At 38.6% G+C, this 19,514-nt stretch overlaps 2 protein-coding genes across 9 annotated transcripts in view; one reads left to right on the top strand and one right to left on the bottom strand.

Annotated features, from left to right (window-relative positions):
- Nucleotides 1-13,922, top strand: part of pals2a (protein associated with LIN7 2, MAGUK p55 family member a) — a 157,650-nt gene extending 143,728 nt beyond the window's left edge. For all 6 annotated transcript variants that reach the window (XM_043689710.2, XM_043689709.2, XM_043689708.2 and 3 more), the window contains 4 exons: nt 5,030-5,191; nt 6,430-6,632; nt 10,638-10,766; nt 11,180-13,922. In XM_043689710.2, the coding sequence (XP_043545645.2) occupies nt 5,030-5,191; nt 6,430-6,632; nt 10,638-10,766; nt 11,180-11,356 (671 nt within the window). In that variant the 3' untranslated portion in view covers nt 11,357-13,922. The remainder of the gene's footprint in view (nt 1-5,029; nt 5,192-6,429; nt 6,633-10,637; nt 10,767-11,179) is intronic.
- Nucleotides 13,923-16,706: 2,784 nt separating this feature from the next.
- pex1 (peroxisomal biogenesis factor 1) overlaps nt 16,707-19,514 on the bottom strand; it is a 109,707-nt gene continuing 106,899 nt past the window's right edge. For all 3 annotated transcript variants that reach the window (XM_043689702.2, XM_087987046.1, XM_043689703.2), the window contains 2 exons: nt 18,877-19,007; nt 16,707-17,035 (listed from right to left, as the gene is read on the bottom strand). In XM_043689702.2, the coding sequence (XP_043545637.2) occupies nt 16,954-17,035; nt 18,877-19,007 (213 nt within the window). In that variant the 3' untranslated portion in view covers nt 16,707-16,953. The remainder of the gene's footprint in view (nt 17,036-18,876; nt 19,008-19,514) is intronic.

Raw genomic sequence — 19,514 nt, 5'->3', positions numbered from 1 at the left:
CCTTTCAAGTTTCACAACATCTTTCCGATAGGAAAGAGACCAGAATTGCACATTATATTCCAACAGTGGCCTAACCAATGTCCTGTACAGCCGCAACATGACCTCCCAACTCCTGTACTCAATACTCTGACTAATAAAGGAAAGCATACCTTCACTATCCTATCTACCTGTGACTCCACTTTCAAGGAGCTATGAACCTGCACTCCAAGGTCTCTTTGTTCAGCAACACTCCCTAGGACCTTACCATTAAGTGTATAAGTCCTGCTAAGATTTGCTTTCCCAAAATGCAGCACCTCGCATTTATCTGAATTAAACTCCATCTGTCATTTCTCAGCCCATTGGCCCATCTGGTCCAGATCCTGTTGTAATCTGAGGTAACCCTCTTCGCTGTCCACTACACCTCCAATTTTGGTGTCATCTGCAAACTTACTAACTGTGCCTCTTATGCTCGCATCCAAATCATTTATGTAAATGACAAAAAGTAGAGGGCCCAGCACCAATCCTTGTGACACTCCACTGGTCACAGGCCTCCAGTCAGAAAAACAACCCTCCAATTAATCTTCAATATTTGATCATTTGATAGCATCACTAAAAGAGGTATATTTGTAGAGTAAATATTAACAATAAACAATAATAACATGATAAACAGTTATCACTACGGAAACTGAAAGTGTGCAAATACTTTGTGGACAGAGGAGCAGCATTGACATTCGAGTTGGATATGCCTTCCTTCAGCACTCTTGCCCCAGACTCTCTCATTTCAGCATCTGCAGTATTTATCCTGAGGAGGGAGATGCTGTATGACTCGCCTCCTTGAATGACAAAATATATGTGAGCAGACTCATCTCTAATTACATTTAGCTGCAACATGCTGCACTTTGAGGAAATAAGTGTGCCCCACACACACACTTTACAAAAACTTGTTGAAAACCTTTTTTCACATGATTTTGATGAAATCAAGTTGTTTTCTCAGGTTTGGGGCAACAAGTGGTCAGATAAAAGGTGGTTAAAATGCTACTGCAGTTCTTTTCTCTAATGTTTATAACAGCATCTTTTATTTATATAGTGTTTTTAACATCCCCAAGGTGCTTCACAGCCATGTTATAAAGCAAAGTTGGAAACTGAGCAAATAAAGAAGATATTAAAGCTGATAGGAGACAGTCTAATCAGGAGTGTCTCTGAAGATTTCCCTTAAAATAAGAAAGAGGGGAAAGGGGGTAACTTCAGAACTTAGGACTGAGGCATTTGAAGCCAAGGGCACCAGTGGTGGAGTGGTTGGATACTTAAGATACCAGAGTTAGATAAGCACAGATATCTCAACCTGCTGAGAGGGTAAAGACGACCAAAGGGATGGGCATGGATAAGGTCATGGAGGGATTTGTAAACAAGGCTGTGGACTTTAAAATAGAATTGTTGCCTGAATTGAGGTCAGTCCAGACCAGTGAGCACAAGGCCAATGATGAGAAGGACGTGTTTTGAGTAAAAGGACATGAACAACTGAGGTCTGGGTGACTTCAGTTTTGCAGAGATGGGAAACCAGCCAGATTCATTGGAACAGTCATATCTAGAGGTAACAAAGGCACGAGTGAGGATTTCAACAGGGACCCGGGTTCAATTCCAGCCTTGGGCGTCTCAGTGTGGAGTTTGCACATTCTCCCTGTGTCCGAGTGGGTTTCCTCCGGGTGCTGCGGTATCCACCCACATTCCAAAAGATGAATTGGCCATGCTAAATTGCCCATGGTGTTAGATGCTTTAGTCAGGGCTAAATGCAGGGAAATGAGTCTGGGCATGTTACTCTTTGGAGGGTCGGTGTGGACTTGTTGGGCCGAAGGGCCTGTTTCCACACTAGAGGGAATCTAATCTAATCTAATCTAGGATGAGTGAAGTTGAGGCAAAATAAGTGGTGATAACGATGCCATAGATATCTGGTTGGAAGTTCATCTCTGCATCAGATATATTTGCAAGGCGTGTGTTCATTTCAGACAATTGCTCAGGAAACTGATTTGGTGGCTAAGGAACAGGCTGAAGGCGGCAATATTGACAACATTCGTCTTCTCAGGATTTACATTGTCAGAAATTTTCTGTTCATCTGATACCAAGTGAGAGATGAACAACAGCGGAGGAGCCTGAAGAGCTGGGAACAAGTGAAAATTTGGTGCTTTCAGATGAGGTGATGGAGCAGCATTTAGTTCAGAAATAGAAGGTCAAAGGTAGATCCTTTGGTCACCAGAAGTAATGGTGCAAAAGGGAAACCATTTCAATTAGTACTGTTGCTATACTAAGTGTAGCAGTGTTTGATCTGGAAGCAATAACGGTGAGGAAAATTCGTAATTATTATCAACTCTTTGAGGGAATCTCCAATCATGTTTTAAAAATTCTTGTAATGGGTTTTTAAGGGTTAGAATCAGTTGTAAAGGAATCACTCATGTTTTGAATATTGAGAAATATTGGTCCATGAGACATTAATCTTTGACCCTGGAAGTAGTACCAAAATATGGAAACCTTGTGACAACCAGATATGAATGAAGAAAGGGAAGAGCTGAGAGAGAAGAGATGATCAATAAGCCAAGCTGGAGAGTGGATTCCTGTCTGGTTGGAAAGCATGTTTAGAACTGTTACTGCTGTTTCTTCCACTTCCAAATAATTGAACACCCAAAAGCAGGCATACTGTGAGAAAGTAAAGGCAGTTTTGGAGAATCTATATTACTTGACAGCCAGAGAGGCTGAGAAAGTTCCGGAAGGTAAGGCCACATGGCCAGAGACCTGTTTCCCTGGATGTTACTGTCTGTGGAAAGTCCTTAAAGAAAAGAGACTGTAATTCTGCTTGGAAGATGCGTGGCTGAAACTAAAACTATACAAACAGTCTGCTCTTTCTCTCAACCCTGAACTAGCCATTGTTGTATCTGCTGTTTCACATGTAATTTATCATTTGTTCTGACTGTGATTTGTCTGTTAATTTGCATTTAACTTGTGTTGATCACTGCAATCCCCGTGGAGACTGATAACTTTAAGCAAAGGATTTGAACTTCCCAGTAATCAATTTCAAAATAGTCATCCACAAGATTTTAACCTTATGACTTTACAAAAGCAAAGTCAGCGTGGATTAAACATTGTTCATCAAGGAACTATTATTCTAAACTGAAGAAACAGTAATCCTCATTAATGTGTTAACATGATCCGTAATCCCAAAACATGTGTATTTCTCCCTGAATTGTAATGTTGAGTGATTACTTTAAGGTTCTCTCCCTTGGTTTGCAGAGGAATCCCAAGTTGATTATCAGCACTTCGGCAGCTCCAGTTCTTTCTCGTCCTGGCTTTGACAGGGCAAACCTTCCAGGGTCTTTCCAGTCCCATGGTTGAATCTCTTTAAACAGACAAAGTCCTCCCTCCTGTGGTCTGCCTGACAGCTTACAGGGGACATAACCTTCAGTACCACCACATAAGTCGCAGCGTTTTGTCTCTGCCAGATGTTTCTCCTGCCAGAACTTCTGTGTTGCCTCTCCCTTCACTGCCGCACTTGGCCTTCTATCACCCCACCCCTCTGTTGTTTCCAGGGGAGTTCTGTACTCTTCTGCAAAATACCACTTATTAAATGTTGTCATTTCTTACACTTTTTGGAATTGTAGTCAGTGGTAATGTAAGCAAAATTGGGAACCAGTTTCCACTCAGCAAGTCCCAGGAAGAGCAATAAAAGAGAACTGATCTTTCATTTCAGTGATTTTAGTTGAGGGATACATATTGATCAGGAGACTAGGCAATCACTCTTGCTAATCTTTCAAAACTGCTATGTGATCCTTTGCAATCTGATGAGGCAGCACTTCCTCAGTACTGCACTGAGCTGTCAGCCTAAGTTATTTTCCAATACATTTGTGTGCAGTTTGCAAATCAAAAGATTCTTTATTGGGGCGAGTTTACTGCCACAGGCCAAGACTGACACTTTAGATCATCACAGACAAAATTTGAATTATAGTGGCTGTATTTGGAATATTGTGAGCTGTTTTGGGCCCTGTCTCTAACATTAATCAGAATTACTGTTTCTTTAATTGAGAATAATAGCTGCTTGGTGAAAAACATTTAATCCGTGCTGACTTTGTTTTGGTGCTGGCCTTGGAGTGGGTCCAGAGCAGGTTACAAGAATAATCCTGGAGATGAAGGGCTAGTCATTTTGAGGAGCGGTTGAGGACTCCCAGTCTGTACTTGGAGTTTAGAAGATTGAAGGGCAGGGATAGATCTCACTGAAACTTACAGAAAACAGAGTGGACATGGAGTCGATGTTTCCAGTTAGGACCCAAGGGCACAGCCAGGCAGTGAAGTAATGACCCTCTAAGAATTGAGATGAGGATGTTTTTTTCCGGCAGAGGGTCATGATTCTGTGGAACTCATTGCCACAGAAGTCTGTGGGGGCCCAGTCATCAATTGAATTTAAGGTAGAGAGAGGTTCTAGGCTAGTAAGCGGATCAAGGATTATGGGGGAAGGCAGGAGCTTAGGGTTGAGAAACATTTCAGCCGTGATTGAGTAGTGGAACCAACTCAATGGGCCAAATGGTCTAATTCTGCTCCTATATCTTGTAGTCTTATGGTCTTAAACTTTCAGGTCTCAAAAGTAGTTTAAGCAAAGCCCCAAGATTGGGCTTCAATCAGAGAATTCAGTCACTGAGAAAAGTTGGGATCAGTGTAGTCTTTTTTCATGTTTGAATGGAGTCTGTGCAGCAAAGAAGGCCTCATTATAATCAAAAGGATGGTACCTGTGGCAATGCAGTGCTTCCTTGATGTTGAGTGTTTTCCTCACTGTCTCCTGCGACATTGATGTCCCTGTCAAAGTTTTTTGCCCTCTATATAGGGCTTGGAATCCCAACTTCCTCTAATGATTTTGTTCAGTTTTTAGTTTCACAACAAATGAGATATTTGGTTTTGAATTTTGCTTTTAGTTGATCAGCTGAACTCAACTGATTAAAATTTCTTCTATGTTATTAAAACTTTGCATTGTGATGAATATTAGTTCTAATATTTTTACTGGATTCACACCAAGAGTTTGATCGACATGAAATAATGATCTATGAGGAAGTAGCAAGGATGCCACCTTTTCAGAGGAAGACCCTCGTTTTGATAGGAGCTCAAGGTGTGGGACGACGGAGTTTAAAGAACAGACTTATCGTAATGAATCCCATGCGATTTGGAACAACAGTCCCATGTAAGTTTTTATTGCAACTGGCAGGAATGTTGGTTTTGGTTGAGAGTTCTTTCGTTCATTTCTACCTTCCTCTCTTCTACACAATGGCCAGTCTCCAGGGGCAATATTGTTGGAGAACTGTCCACCAAGAGAGTTGTAAGAGTGGGACAAAGTATTTAAGATCGAAGCTAATGTAGCGTTTGCCGAGAGCTGCACCATAATGTATTAGCTGCGATTACAAAGTTAGCCGTGACTGTGCCTCTGCTCTATCTGCTACTATTTGGTGTAAAATATTGGTTCTTCAGAATATTGAGGAAGTTAGAAATTAAGTATAAATTATTTTTTGAAAGTTGTTCAGTTTTGTTTGTCTGTGTAGAACTCAATATTTAATGAACTTTAAATGTAGACTATCCCATGCAGCCTTATTCCAGACAGTAATGAGAAGGCAGCTTTTCTCCCCAAATCTGAGCTCATGAAGACACTCATAATCAGCACCTCCCCTTCCAGACCATGGATCGATACTAGGATCTTCCTGGCCTGTGTACTTATGTAAATATTTTAATTAACTGAAATCTTTGTTTTAACATTTGGAATCACTGAGATTTCATCCTTGCTGTGATATTCTGATCTACCAAAGGACTGTTGGAAACAGTTACATAGCTACAGAAACCTCAATTTCTTGAAAATCTTTCTTACCCATAAAGAACAGGAATTTTTTTTTTGTTATTTTTCTCCTATCAACAGAGGGAAGAGTTAATTTTGGCTTCATAACCTAGCAAAGTGATACTGGAATGGATTGGCCATTTGAATAAAATAACTTTTGAATTTACAATGAATTGTGATCCAACAGAATTAAATTTTCAATAAATACGAAAAGACTGCACTTCCTCTCTGCAATTGTATCACTAAGTTGCAATTTAACAAGAAACCTGAATTTTTATATAATATCTTTTGATTTTGAAATATTTCAATAGGTGTGAAGTAATAACATTTTGGCAGGAAGAACAAGGAACGGAAATCTAAAATGAAGGTACAGTTCTTATAGGGATGCAGGAACAGAAAGGCCTACTTGTACATTATTGAAAGTGGCAGGGCAGATAGAGAAAGTGTTTGAAACAACATACAGAATTAAGGGATTTACTATTGAAAACATTCACTAGAGGTTGATGCAGGCCAAACATTAGCTATGGGAAAAGAAGTTGGAAAAATATCGTTTGTAACATTTCAAAATATTTTGTTTTTATTGTGTTTTACTGTAGTTACTTCAAGAAAACCAAGAGATGATGAACTAGATGGACATGCATACAGATTTGTGTCAAGGATGGAAATGGAAATGGACATAAAGGGCAGCAGATATCTGGAGCACGGAGAGTATGAAGGAAATCTCTATGGGACAAAGATTGACTCAATCCATGAAGTTGTTAGTACGGGAAGAATGTGCATTTTGGATATCAATCCACAGGTAGAATAATATGGCTGGTCACAAATAAGAGGAGAAAGTGAGGACTGCAGATGCTGGAGATCAGAGCTGAAAATGTGTTGCTGGAAAAGCGCAGCAGGTCGGGCAGCATCCAAGGAGCAGGAGAATCGACATTTTGGGCATAAGCTCTTCTTCAGGAAAGCCCTTCCTGAAGAAGGGCTTATGCCTGAAACGTCGATTCTCCTGCTCCTTGGCTGCTGCCTGACCTGCTGTGCTTTTCCAGCAACACATTTTTCAGCTCTGGTCACAAATATCTAGATTAATTGCAGTGTGATGCCTGCTGAGTACAACCTGGGAATTTTAAATCTGCACGATATAAACAACATTTTTAAAAAGTTTTAGAAGCTCAACTTTTCTGCAACATTCCCTGTTATGTTCTATACCACTGCTACAGGCTGACTCAAAAATATTGATTTTCAAATAGCTTTGACGTTTGTGACCTTTTTAGTTTTTGAGAAGATCCAAATGAGTATAGCACTAATTTTCCACATTCATGCAACCATAGCAGATGTCTGTTGCTCTTAATGCATTTCAATCCAAACTATACTTTTGTTAGCTTAGCAATTCATCCTTTCCTCTCCAACCCACAATAATTAGTAGTCATGCTCATATAGATTCAGCGAATTATTTATCTTGAATACTAGTTAAATTATTCCATAAGAAAGCTACACCAAAAGCATGCTCATACCTGGCATATGGAGAGGTGGTTGTGGTTGTTGGAGGTCAGTCATCTTGACTCCAGCGTATCTCTGCAGGAGCTCCTCGCAGAAGGGTCTGTTTCCATGCTGTACATCTCTATGTTCCATGCTCAACCATTTTCAAATGCTTCAGTTCCCTCCATTGTCAGGTCAGAAGTGGGGGGGATTTTGCTGATGATTGCATAATAGGAGAAAGTGAGGACTGCAGATGCTGGAGATCAGAGCTGAAAATGTGTTGCTGGAAAAGCCCAGCAGGTCAGGCAGCATCCAAGGAGCAGGAGAATCGACGTTTCGGGCATGAGCCCTTCTTCAGATGATTGCATAATGTTCACTATCACTTGTAAAATCTCATACTGAAGCATACCAGAACTTTGAGAGTCAGGGGGCAGAGGTAAATGTAGTGGTCATGACTAAAGAGAGGCTGGTGGGTAGTCTAAAGGTCTTAAGGTGGACAAATCACCCAGATGAGGTGGACTACACCCCACAGTTCTGAAGGAGATAGCTGAGGCAATTGTAGAGGCATTGGTGGTGATCTTTCAGGAATTTCAGACAGGGAGGGTGCCAAAGGGGTGGAAAATGGCTAATGTAACACCCCTGTTTTAAGAAGGGAGGGAGATAGAAGACAGGAATCCTCAGGCCGGTTAGCCTGACCTCGGTTGTTGGTAAACTTTGAGTCCCTTAGTAAGGATGAAATTGCAGAGTACTTGGAAGTGCATCGTAACCGAGGGCAGAGCCAGCACAGTATTGTTAAGGGATTGTCATGCCTAACACATATGTTAGAATTCTCTGAGGAGATAATGAGTATGTTAGATAAAGGAGAGCCAGTGGATGTGATCTATTTGGACCTTTTACAAGATGCTGCACAGAAAGCTGCTAAATATGATAAGGGCCAGTGGTGAGAGGGCCAGTGGATAGAGGATCGTTTGACTGGCAGAAGGCAGAGAGTTGGGATCAAGGGCTCTTTTACAGGATGGCAGCTGGTATGGAGTTCCACAGGGGTCAGTGTTGTGACTACAACTATTCACGTTCTCTATTAACAGTCTGGACAAAGGAACTGAGGGCACAGTTGCTAAGTTTGCAGATGACACAAAGGTAGGTAGAGAGGGAGGTGGTGTTGAGGAAGCAGGGAGGCAGCAGCTCACCAACACCTTCTCAAGGGCAAAAAGGAGATGGGCAATAATTGCTGGCCAGCAGCAATGCCCACGCTCTCCCCCACCCCACGATAACAAGGAGACAATATGTGATACTCTGAGAAATTCTACTATCTAGAATTTAAATTGGGTTGAAATCAATTCATGAGCAGGAGGTAAGAAATTATGTAGATGAAGTGGGATTGGTGAAACAGAATATCCTTTTCTCAGCCCAGTACCTACCAGCCACCTAGAGTCATAGAGATGTACAGCATGAAAACAGACCCTTCGGTCCAACTCGTCCATGCCGACCAGATATCCCAACCCAATCTAGTCCCACCTGCCAGCATCTGGCCCATATCCCTCCAAACCCTTCCTATTCATATACACATCCACATGTCTTTTAAATGTTGCAATTGTACTCGCCTCCAACACTTCCTCTGGCAGCTCATTCCATACATGTATCACCCTCTGGTCTCTTAGGTCTCCTTTATATCTTTCCCCTCTCACCCTAAACCTATGCCCTTTAGTTCTGGACACCCCCCACCCCAGGGAAAAGACTTTGTCTCTTTATCCTATCCATGCCCCTCATGATTTTATAAACCACTATAAAGTCACCCCTCAGCCTCTGACGCTCCAGGGAAAACAGCCCCAGCCTATTCAACCTCTCCCAATAGCTCAAATCCTCCAACCCTGGCAACATCCTTGTAAATCTTTTCTGAACCCTTTCAAGTTTCACAACATTGTTCTGATAGGAAGGAGACCAGAATTGCACGCAATATTCCAACAGTGACCTAACCAATGTCCTGTACAGCTGCAACAGGACCTCCCAACTCCTGTACTCAATATTCTGACCAAGAAAGCATACCAAACGCTGCTTTCACTATCCTATCTACCTGCGACTCCACTTTCAAGGAGCTATGAACCTGCACACCAATGTCTCTTTGTTGAGCAACACTCCCTAGGACCTTACCATTAAGTGTATAAGTCCTTCTAAGATTTGCTTTCCTAAAAGCCAGTACCTCGTATTTATCTGAATTAAACTCCATCTTCCACTTCTCAGCCCTTTTGGCCCATCTGATCAAGATCCTGTTGTAATCTGAGGTAACCACCTTTGCTGTCCACTACCCCTCTAATTTTGGTGTCATCTACAAACTTACTAAATATACCTCTTGTGCTCCCATCCAAATCATTTATATAAATGATGAAAAGTAGAGGACCCAGCACCGATCTTTGTGGCACTCCACTGGTCACAGGCCTCCAGTCTGAAAAATAACCCTCCACCACCACCCACTGTCTTCTACCTTTGAGCCTGCTCCACTGCCTCTCTTCTCTCTCCTCCAGAAGACATTGACAGCTGTTATAAAAGACGTTTTTTAAAAATTAGAATCAATACTTCTCCCAAATAAGCTGCCTTCCATGTTGAAATCTTGTGAGTGAACGTCAGTCTGTTTTAAAGTGGAAGGAATCACAGCTGATCCAGACCCTGCTGTAAACTAGTCAATGGAGATTAATGTAGAAAATGAGATTAATGTCAAAAGCACATAAATTAAGCAGCTCTGACAGAATTGCATTATTATAAGTAAAAATCACCATAGTCTGACCAGAACATAGGGCTGCTTTTTCATTAGAGGTGGCTGGTGGTGGTTTAATTTGAAGGCTGCCATGTCTGGGCACAGGGGGAGGTTAAGAAGGAAAACCCTTCATGGTCATCTCAGCTGGTGCAGGATTGGAACCTCATGTTGTATCACTTTGCATTGCAAACCAGCTGTCCAGCTGTGATGACTGACCCTCACACATGATTAAAGTCGGGAGAATTGGAAAGGAGCAGAAGTGTTGACTTAGTGTTGAGAATGTGTATGGCAGACAGATCAAGGGACAAATTAAAAATTCTTGTAGAAAATTCCCTGCGACTGCAGCAGTATTACTTTATTTAATGTGTGTTTGGGGGACTAAATAGAGTCAGGCCACAGTTGCTGGCTAGCAATTAGAAACAAAATCTTACACTGCTTATTCTTCTTGCACTTTATCCTTTGCAGGGATGTTGGAAGTAAATTCTAGTAAACCACTCCACTGCTTTAGTAAGTTATCATTTGGTATGTTTTTAATATTTATATCCTGCCACCAATGCATCCTTCCTCAATATCAATATCTTACAGGCACTGAAGATACTAAAGACAGCTGAATTTATGCCGTATATTGTGTTTGTTGCTGCTCCTGAATTAGAAACACTACGTGCCATGCACAAAGCTGTCATTGATGCTGGAATTTCAACTAAACTTCTGACCGTAAGGGTTCTTGAATTTTCACTTTTTTCACTAAGGCAGGAAATACTGTTTCATACACTAATTACAAAATATAACCCATTATAAGAGTAATAATGCTAACATAGCAATATGGTACCTAGTGTTAACTTATTACTCACTAATAAGCTTTAACCACTCATTAAATATCCAATTATGAAGCCATGCATTTACTTCATCTGCTGCCCTCATCTGGGTTTATTTACTTTATCATCATCCTCTCCAATGGCTCTTTTCCTGTTCCTGTGACCTTGTGTTTCAATGGCTGTCTTTAACATACTCCTATTCTCCATGCTTTTCTTCCTATTAATTCTAGTGGACAGCCTTAACTCAGTTAAAATACTTACCTGTAAATGTCTCATTCTCCATACATTAATTTTCTATTTGTTTGTCTACAGGATACAGACTTGAAAAAGACAGTCGATGAAAGTGCTCGAATTCAGCGAGCATATAGCCACTACTTTGATTTGACCATTGTCAATGATAATTTGGACAAAGCTTTTCAGAAGTTACAGACTGCAATAGAGAAGCTCTTTATAGAACCACAGTGGGTCCCAGTTAATTGGGTATACTAGTAAAATTGAAGATTAAACCATATTTTGGTCTGTGAATACATAGAAAGTTGGATAGCGACACAGCAGAAGATATCAGATGCAAAGGCAGGAAAGCTCTGTTGTATGACATGCCTTTATATTCTTTGTAGGTTCTGTTTATAGTATACTATTTTGGCTTTTTATATAAATAACTGAAGGAAAAGTGTTCTTATAAATGTAATTTATTTTAATTTTTCTAACTTTTTACAAATGGTCTTTGTATCCATACATATCAAGTGAAGGAAAATAAGTTGCAAGAAAAACCTTTTTCATTTTTGCCTTCAAATGCCTAGTTTACAGATGTGTATCCAAGTTCTAAGGATTTTGATGCAAGGTAAAGATTTTTTTCAGATTCCAAAGCTGTAAATAGCCACAAAGTTATATGTTAACTGAAGCTTTGCATCAGCTTGATATATAATATAGTGTTTCTGCATTGGTTGCAGAAAGATGAAATGAGGAGTTTGATATGGTGAGACTGCGTTACTGAATGGGCATAAAACACAGCATCGGTCTATTCCTAGAGTGTATAATGCCATTCTACATATGTATAAACCTGATGTCAGGGGTCCCATGCTGCCAATCTGGATTTTTATTTTACGTTCCAGCTTAACTACCTTCAACTTTGCACTGCATCATTCAACTCTAATTTGTGTGTTGGGTAACTCCTGCTGTGAAAATAATCAGAACATTAGTTTATCCAGAAGACCTTAAGATATAGGAGCAGAATTAGGCCATTCAGCCCATTGAGTCAGTTATGCCCTTCAATTGTGGCTAATATGATTCTCAACTCCATTCTCCTAATCCTTGATCCCCACAGTAATCAATATCCTCAAGTATACTGTGTCAAACTGGCAGTTTGCATTACTAATCCTCTTTTCACACTTTATAATTGCACACTGTTGCTGGGATATAGTGTCTTTAATATATTAAAATGTCCCACAGTGCTTTGCAAGAAAGCCTTGTGCTAGTTATGAGATGTATTAATAATCTGCATTGGATAGTGATTGCAGCTTTGATATGACTGAGAATATCAACATCATTCCTGGGTCATGCCCAGCATACCTTTAGTTTCTCCCATTTACTTAGGCCTGTGGTGTTTACCTGATGTGTTTTCCGATCGCTCGCCTGTGATGAAGTAGAAATCATTGAGAGATTTGAATCCAGCTCTTCATTCCTTCCCATAAGGACACTAAGCTTCTCTCATCCTATAATTAGTTTGACAGGATTTCCTTCGATGTAATGAAAAAGTTGGCTAATTGTGACCTTGCAAAATTAAATCCAGAGTTTACCACCCCTATACAACGTTTAAATTACTTGTTATTACTTCCCCACTCACCCCCCAATCTCTTATCTGACATAGGGCATTGGAAAACCTTGTTTTACAAACTTGACTATCTGCCCACCAAACTCTACGTTCCTTTAATTAATTCATCTCTAGCAGCACTTTTCAGTCGGATTGTAAGTTGGATCTTAATTTGCTCACTTTTGCATGTTGATTTTGACATCCTTAATATTGCAGCAAGGCTGGAATTATTTTATTGCAAAGATTGGTTCTATAGCTGCTTCTCCATAGAATGTGATTTGAGTTAATTTTAAAAATTGAATTTCCTTAGAACAAATACTGATCCACATCTCCCTTTCTAATGCTATACACGTTTAAACTACTTTTTCTAGTTTCCTCAATGGCTGTTAATTGAAATTAATTTGAGCTTCCAAAATGTTACAAACTTGAATGGAATAGACTGCAGCTTTATCTGTTCTCCATTGACTGTGTACAACTCCACTGAAATGAAGACAACGCAGCACATATATCCCAACAATTAATTTGAGGAGGTTATTCAACCATTTCTGGGTTCCATGGATTGCCCTTAATATTTATAGCTTTCTTACAACTTCCTTTGGCAGATTAGATAATTCCTGATTTTTTAAAAAAAAAGTTTTGCAACTATGGGATTTGTTATAAAATGAAACCTTTTTTAACAGTTCTAGTAGCAACAGAGAATGTAAGTAACTTATTGCCTCTTGCTAGGTCTTCAGATATTTAACACAAAACAAGTGAAAGGAGGAAATGGAAAGCTTTCACTCTTCGAACAAAGTTTACACATGAATATTTTAGTATTTCAAAAATTCCAGTATTTGTATTTTGTTTGATTTGTTTTAGTTGTGCTATTAAGCATAATAATATTTTTGACAATGTTAATTTTAGCTAGTTACTTTAAAATATTTTGTCAATGAATTGTGCTAGTGATTGTTATTGATGAGTTTATTCTGTGTTGTGGCATATTTGTCAATCTACTTTTAGATTGTAAAGTTGTTTTTTTTTAATATTTAAGTTGCTTCCTATCTTGGTGTTTGTTTGTTTCTCATTCTTTGCCCTTTCCCATCATTGGTATGGTTCAGATGAACTTGGGCATTCACGATTTTCAAAACTCATCTTGCTTTTGTGCATATTTATTACCCCATGAAACTAAAAACAAAAAAAAGCTTGTTAACTAAGCTATAATGACAGTCTGCTGCTGCAAAAAGAATAAATGACAAAGAAATTGCAGTTGTTACCATGTAGTTAAATTGAAGCTTATGTGTTTCATTGTAGTTACTGGAGGAACAAGATTTCTGAATGAATGAAGGTTTTTTCAGGCCCTCTGCTTGTAAGGGTGTGAGTGAAGGTTAGCAGTGCAAACAAATCCTACTACATGAGTATTAATGATCAGGTTCAAAAGTCTTGTAATGGGCCCAGGCTCTGTTGGAGAGGACATGATTGCAATTGTTTTTAATGAATGCTGTAAACAAAAAAAAACATAGAATTGTCACACTGTGGAAGCAGGCTATTCAGTCAATCAAGTCCACACGGACTCTCAAGCATCTGACCCCAGACCCATCTTCCTACCCTATCCCTATAAAGCGGCATTTCCCATGGCTAACACACCTATCCTGCACACCAGAGGACAGTCCACCTAACCTGCACATCCTTGGACTGTGGGAGGAAACCAGAGCACCATGAGGAAACCCTTACAGACATGAAGAATGTGCAAACTCCACACAGAGTTGCCTGAGGCTGGAATCAAATCTAGGTCTCTGGCACCATGAGGCACCGGTGCTAACCACTAAGCCCTGCAAAGCAATTCTAGTAATATGAAGGTAATGCTCAGGCATTTGATCTTTAGACTGTGAGATATATTCTTTATGGAAATAAAGGAGAAATGATGAAAGAAAGTAATTCATTTATCTGGTCTAGTGAAATATTGTTTTGCACAAAGTTGACAAGCTAAACTGAAACTCTATAGCCTTGTGCTGTCACTGGCTGAGTAACCATTGCTGAGTGAAGGTGTGGACTGATAATGATAGGGAATAGAAAGTTCAAGGTATATAGGAAAGGTAAAGAGAATCATAAATTTTGTAAAGAATAAGTCAAAACAAAGAATCTGAAAGAGACTGCTATACACTGCATGAAAAATGATATCATGTATACAACAGATGTGGCTAGGCCCAGGAAATGAACATGCCTGGATCCAAAGTTGAGGGAGGGAGGAGGAATGACAATGCTAGTCTGAAATTCTATTCAGTAGATAGATTAGACGCTGTTCCAGTTAAGAAATCAAAAGGATGACTTATCCTGGAAGGAAACAGTGGACTGTTGAATAGTGATTGAATGTGTATAGGAGGATTAGTGATGGGTTAATGAACTCCACAAAGCTCTCACTATACTTTTTGGAAAAATCTGATAAGCTTATCAATGTTAAAAGAAAAACTGTGATGCCATTGTCAGGCTGTCCTAAAAATCAACTGTTTCAATTTGTTGTGAAGGAAACCTCTAAATTGAAGCAGAAGTCAAAATAAGTTTGAGCCAATGTGGTGAACTTAAATATCCTATGCAAGAGACCAGAAATAGACAACAAATAGAATGATTTCTAAAATGTAAATGTACAGTAAGTAATATTAGTTTGAGACATAGACCATGAACACTTCTTCAGAAGTTGGGTGAATGGGACTGGTAGAAATGAAAGAGGAAAAGGAGGACTGTTCTGGTGATTGGGGTAGGGTGTAAAAGACAGTTCATGGCCCTCGAAATACTGCAACAGGGAGGAAGTACTTGAATAAATAGCAAAAGTCAGGAGAGTATCACAGTGACCACAATGATTAATTTCCATGTAAAATATTAGGGAATAATCAAAATATTGGAATATAGGATATTGATTGGGAAAAGCTATTTTCAAAGAAACTAAACTGGTATGGATAAAGACTGGCAGATAAAAACAGGTGAATACCAACTGGCAACTTCCAGGCAACAAATGTTGTGTTATTGTCTAGATGTTCCCAAAAGGTGAGAAGGCACAAGACTATCCATAGGTGCTGAATTTCATCCTGTATATGGTAGGATAACCAACACCAGATATGTGCACTAAATGCAACTATGGCTGTATAAATGTGCCCCTTGGATGTATCTTTGGCTACCTGAAATTAAGATTAGGCACATTAAATAATTTGATAAAGATTCTGGCACTTGTTAGCCCTATTTTAGAAATTATTACTGGGAAGTATTTGATTTTGAATAGGTTTTCCCCATCCAGAAAAGAACACTTAAATGCAAGATGCTGAAGCAATGAACTTTAAAAGCAACTTCACTTCCAGTAGAATCAAAGTTGTACAACATGGAAACAGACCCTTCAGTCCAACTCATCCATGTTGACCAGGTATCCTAAATGAATCTAATCCCATTTCCCAACATTTGGCCCATATTTCTCTAAATCCTTCCTATTCATACACCTATCCAGATGCCTTTTAAATGGTATAATTATACCAGCCTCCTCCACTTCCTCTTGCAGCTCATTCCATACACGCACCATCCTGTGTGGGGAAAAAGTTGCCCACTTAGGTTTAAGGTGAGGGGCAAAATTTAAAACAGACCTGTGTGCTCTAGCTTTGGACTCCCCCACCCTAGGGAAAAGACCTTGACTATTCACTCTACTTCTACCTACAAACTAAAAATTATTTCAAAGTAATATTTATAGCTTGGTTCAATTTCTTTGAAGGTGACTTGAGGTAATCATAGTACTATAAAGCATTTGAGATTCAGAGCCTGTTGCTTCTCAACAACATTTGAGAATTCCAGACTTAATTCCAAATGTTCTAAGGTTAATTTCATATTAGACTCTTGTAAATATGATTTTTGGAATGGCAGCACTGACTAGTGGGCCATATTTAAACAACTTATGAAAGGATAAACATTGACTAACCTCATGAAATTTCGAGTAAGTGATTAGCTGCAAAGCTCTTCCTGTAACACTGTCATTGGAATCTACTCTGAATATTTCAATTTAAATGGCTGAGACAGTAAAGTGAAAGCATTTATTACTTTTTAAACAAAAATACAATCAATTTGAATTAGTCCTTTAAAGTATATTTTTTACATTAAAGCATTATGGTGAACGTAAAGTTAATCACAGTTGCAAACATAATAATGTAAAAGATTAAGATTAACATTGTGTGAAGTGGACCAGAAGCCACTATATATTTTTGAATCAAATAAAGGATTGTGCAACAGATTTGATTTGACTTTTCCATTTTTCAAAGGAAATTACTTATGCCAAGGTGACTCTCTGTCCAGCCTTAATGACTCCACTCTGCTTCTTAGTGCCTCGAGATTTTTGAAAACCATCATACCTTAAAGACAAAGGCAAAGCTATTAATGTTCATGTATTGGAGGATGCCAGATTTTTAAGACAAACACCTCTGCCCAGACAGAACTTTATGCATAAAGTAAAATTCTCAAATTAGTTCTTAAAAGATAATGTAGACATTTTCATTATTTTAAACCATAATTCATCAATAATACTGGAGAGGTTCTCAATCTTACATCATATCAACAGAATAAAAGGGCTGAATGTTTCTAATTTCTTGAGAAAGGATTAATAAATTTCATTTTGAACCATCCAAAATGGTGGTCAGTGGAATACAAATTTGAGATAGCCATAAGGCTGAGGGGAAAAAAAAAACATCTTACCTTTCACATTTTTTTTAATATAAAGTATTTGAAATTGGATTTTGGAAATTTATGGCCTTTTATAGCTCATGCAGCTGTTGAGTGACTTGAATTTGTTTTAATATATTGTCAAGAGAAATAATCCAGAAGTTAAAGCTGAATTCAAATGCATTTCAATCTAAACTTGAAAATACCATAAACCAAATCCGCAACAAATTTATATTTCTTAAAAATCTTGACAATATTTGATACATTTTAGAAATGTTAGCTAACTGAGTTTGTTTCATTTTGCATGCTTACTGGAGTACTTGCTTTATTTAATTAGCAATGTACTCAGGCAGTGATGACTAAACGTTAATCAAATAGTTTACTGCTGATTGGTAAATAATTCCTCTCTTTGAATTTGCAATTTGAGGGAAAGCACATTTGCTATTCACCCAACCTTCAGAGACAACTTTTTGTATAATTTTCCAAGATTATACACAAGTTAATAAGTTGAATAGAGCAAGTAATTGCTTAAGAATAAACAAAGTAAATAAGAGTGTTGAGTCATAGGAAATGAGACTTAATGGAAAAGATAACATAAGCTATTTGATGTAACGCTTCATGTGGCTGATTTGGCCTTGCCTTTAGTCTCAACTCCATTTTCTTAACTGTTCTCCACAATCTTTTACACCCTTAACTCAAACATCTGTATGAGCGCAGAAGCTAACAAAAACATTGGAGGGAGATTTAAGGAACAACTAAATACACTGACCAAAGTCCACTATTTAAGTTTGCCCTCTCTACCCTGGCAATTTACTACTCTACTTCCAAACTTCCTTGCACATGTTGTCACTTCCTAAATAAATAGAGATGAATTTTTCCCAGAATATTGCATCTGAATCCTTCCAAACACGTTTTCATGTTTACCGAAAGCCCTGAAATAATTTGTCAGCTTCTGTCATAATTGGTAACACTATTCTCCTCATTCAGCTGGGTTGAATTGCACTCATTCAGTTCCACTCTTAGTTATCCACTATTAACCTCAGTCATCTGCAATGGCTCATCTTCCCACTTCCACAACTTATCTAAATGCTGCCACCCATGCTTACCACAAACTACACATGTTTCTGACTATATGCTGGTGAAATTCAGCTCTCCATTAACCCTTCAAGTTTATTTAAATTTGTTAATAGAAATGTAGGTGTGGCTGGCTGAGCCAGCATTTACTGCCCAACAGAAATGACAGTATGCTGCCACCTTGAACAACTGCAGTCCGAGGGGTGTTTCTAACAATGCTGTTTGGAAAGCAGTTTTAGGTTTTCTATGTTATTTAAGATGGCCCAAATCTGTTCACAATCCAATAGTGCTTTATCTTTAAAATTTTGCAGGATTTTGGATATTCACAGATTTAAAAAATTATGGAGTTATAAATGCAATTTCCCCATATTGAAAACAATATTACACAAACTTCATTGGAATGATGTATCTAAATATTTGCATAAAATTCACCTTTAATTTAGCAAGAATTTCTACTCACAGTTCTACAAAGTTGCACCATTCTTGCTGACTGATAGAAGGTCTTGTATTTGTCAATGCTGTTAGTAGGTGGGACTGACAAATAAATTGTGAAGAGCTTACGGGTCCTGACTGATTGTGGGAAGGACCCTCCTGGAATGAAAAAAAATCACAGAACAAAACTGAGAATTGCTTGGCTTTTTTTTTAAAAAAACTTGGCTCTATCATTGTTCTTTGCAGTGTTAGAAAAACAAATGGTAAGGTACCATAAACAATTATATAAATCTGCAGAATAAAAATAGTCCAGTTGATCTGTAGGTAATTTCATTACAAAATAATCCTTTATTGATGATTTTTCAAAAGCTACCTTATGTTGAAATAGATATTAAAAATAAGTACTGTAATCGGGAGACAGCCAGATTGCTAAAGATTGACAGCTATATAGTCACAGCAACCCTGGTATTTCTTCAATTGGTTCATTGAAAGAAATTATTTCAATTTCTATGATGATCTATTTCAAGCCTGTATCCATCAAATTCACAGAAGTCAACCTTTCAGCATATTCGTTCACAATAAACTAATCTTCTAAACATGTAATTCACATCTGTAAAGGGGCTGCTGTTGATGGCACTCTAGCACAGCTCTAACTTTGGTGATTGC

Source organism: Chiloscyllium plagiosum, unplaced genomic scaffold (genome assembly GCF_037043375.1).
Source record: "Chiloscyllium plagiosum isolate Xiang-an unplaced genomic scaffold, Cpla_swu_hap1 HiC_scaffold_5, whole genome shotgun sequence".
NCBI lineage: Eukaryota > Metazoa > Chordata > Chondrichthyes > Orectolobiformes > Hemiscylliidae > Chiloscyllium > Chiloscyllium plagiosum.
This window is presented reverse-complemented; position numbering and strand designations above follow the sequence as displayed.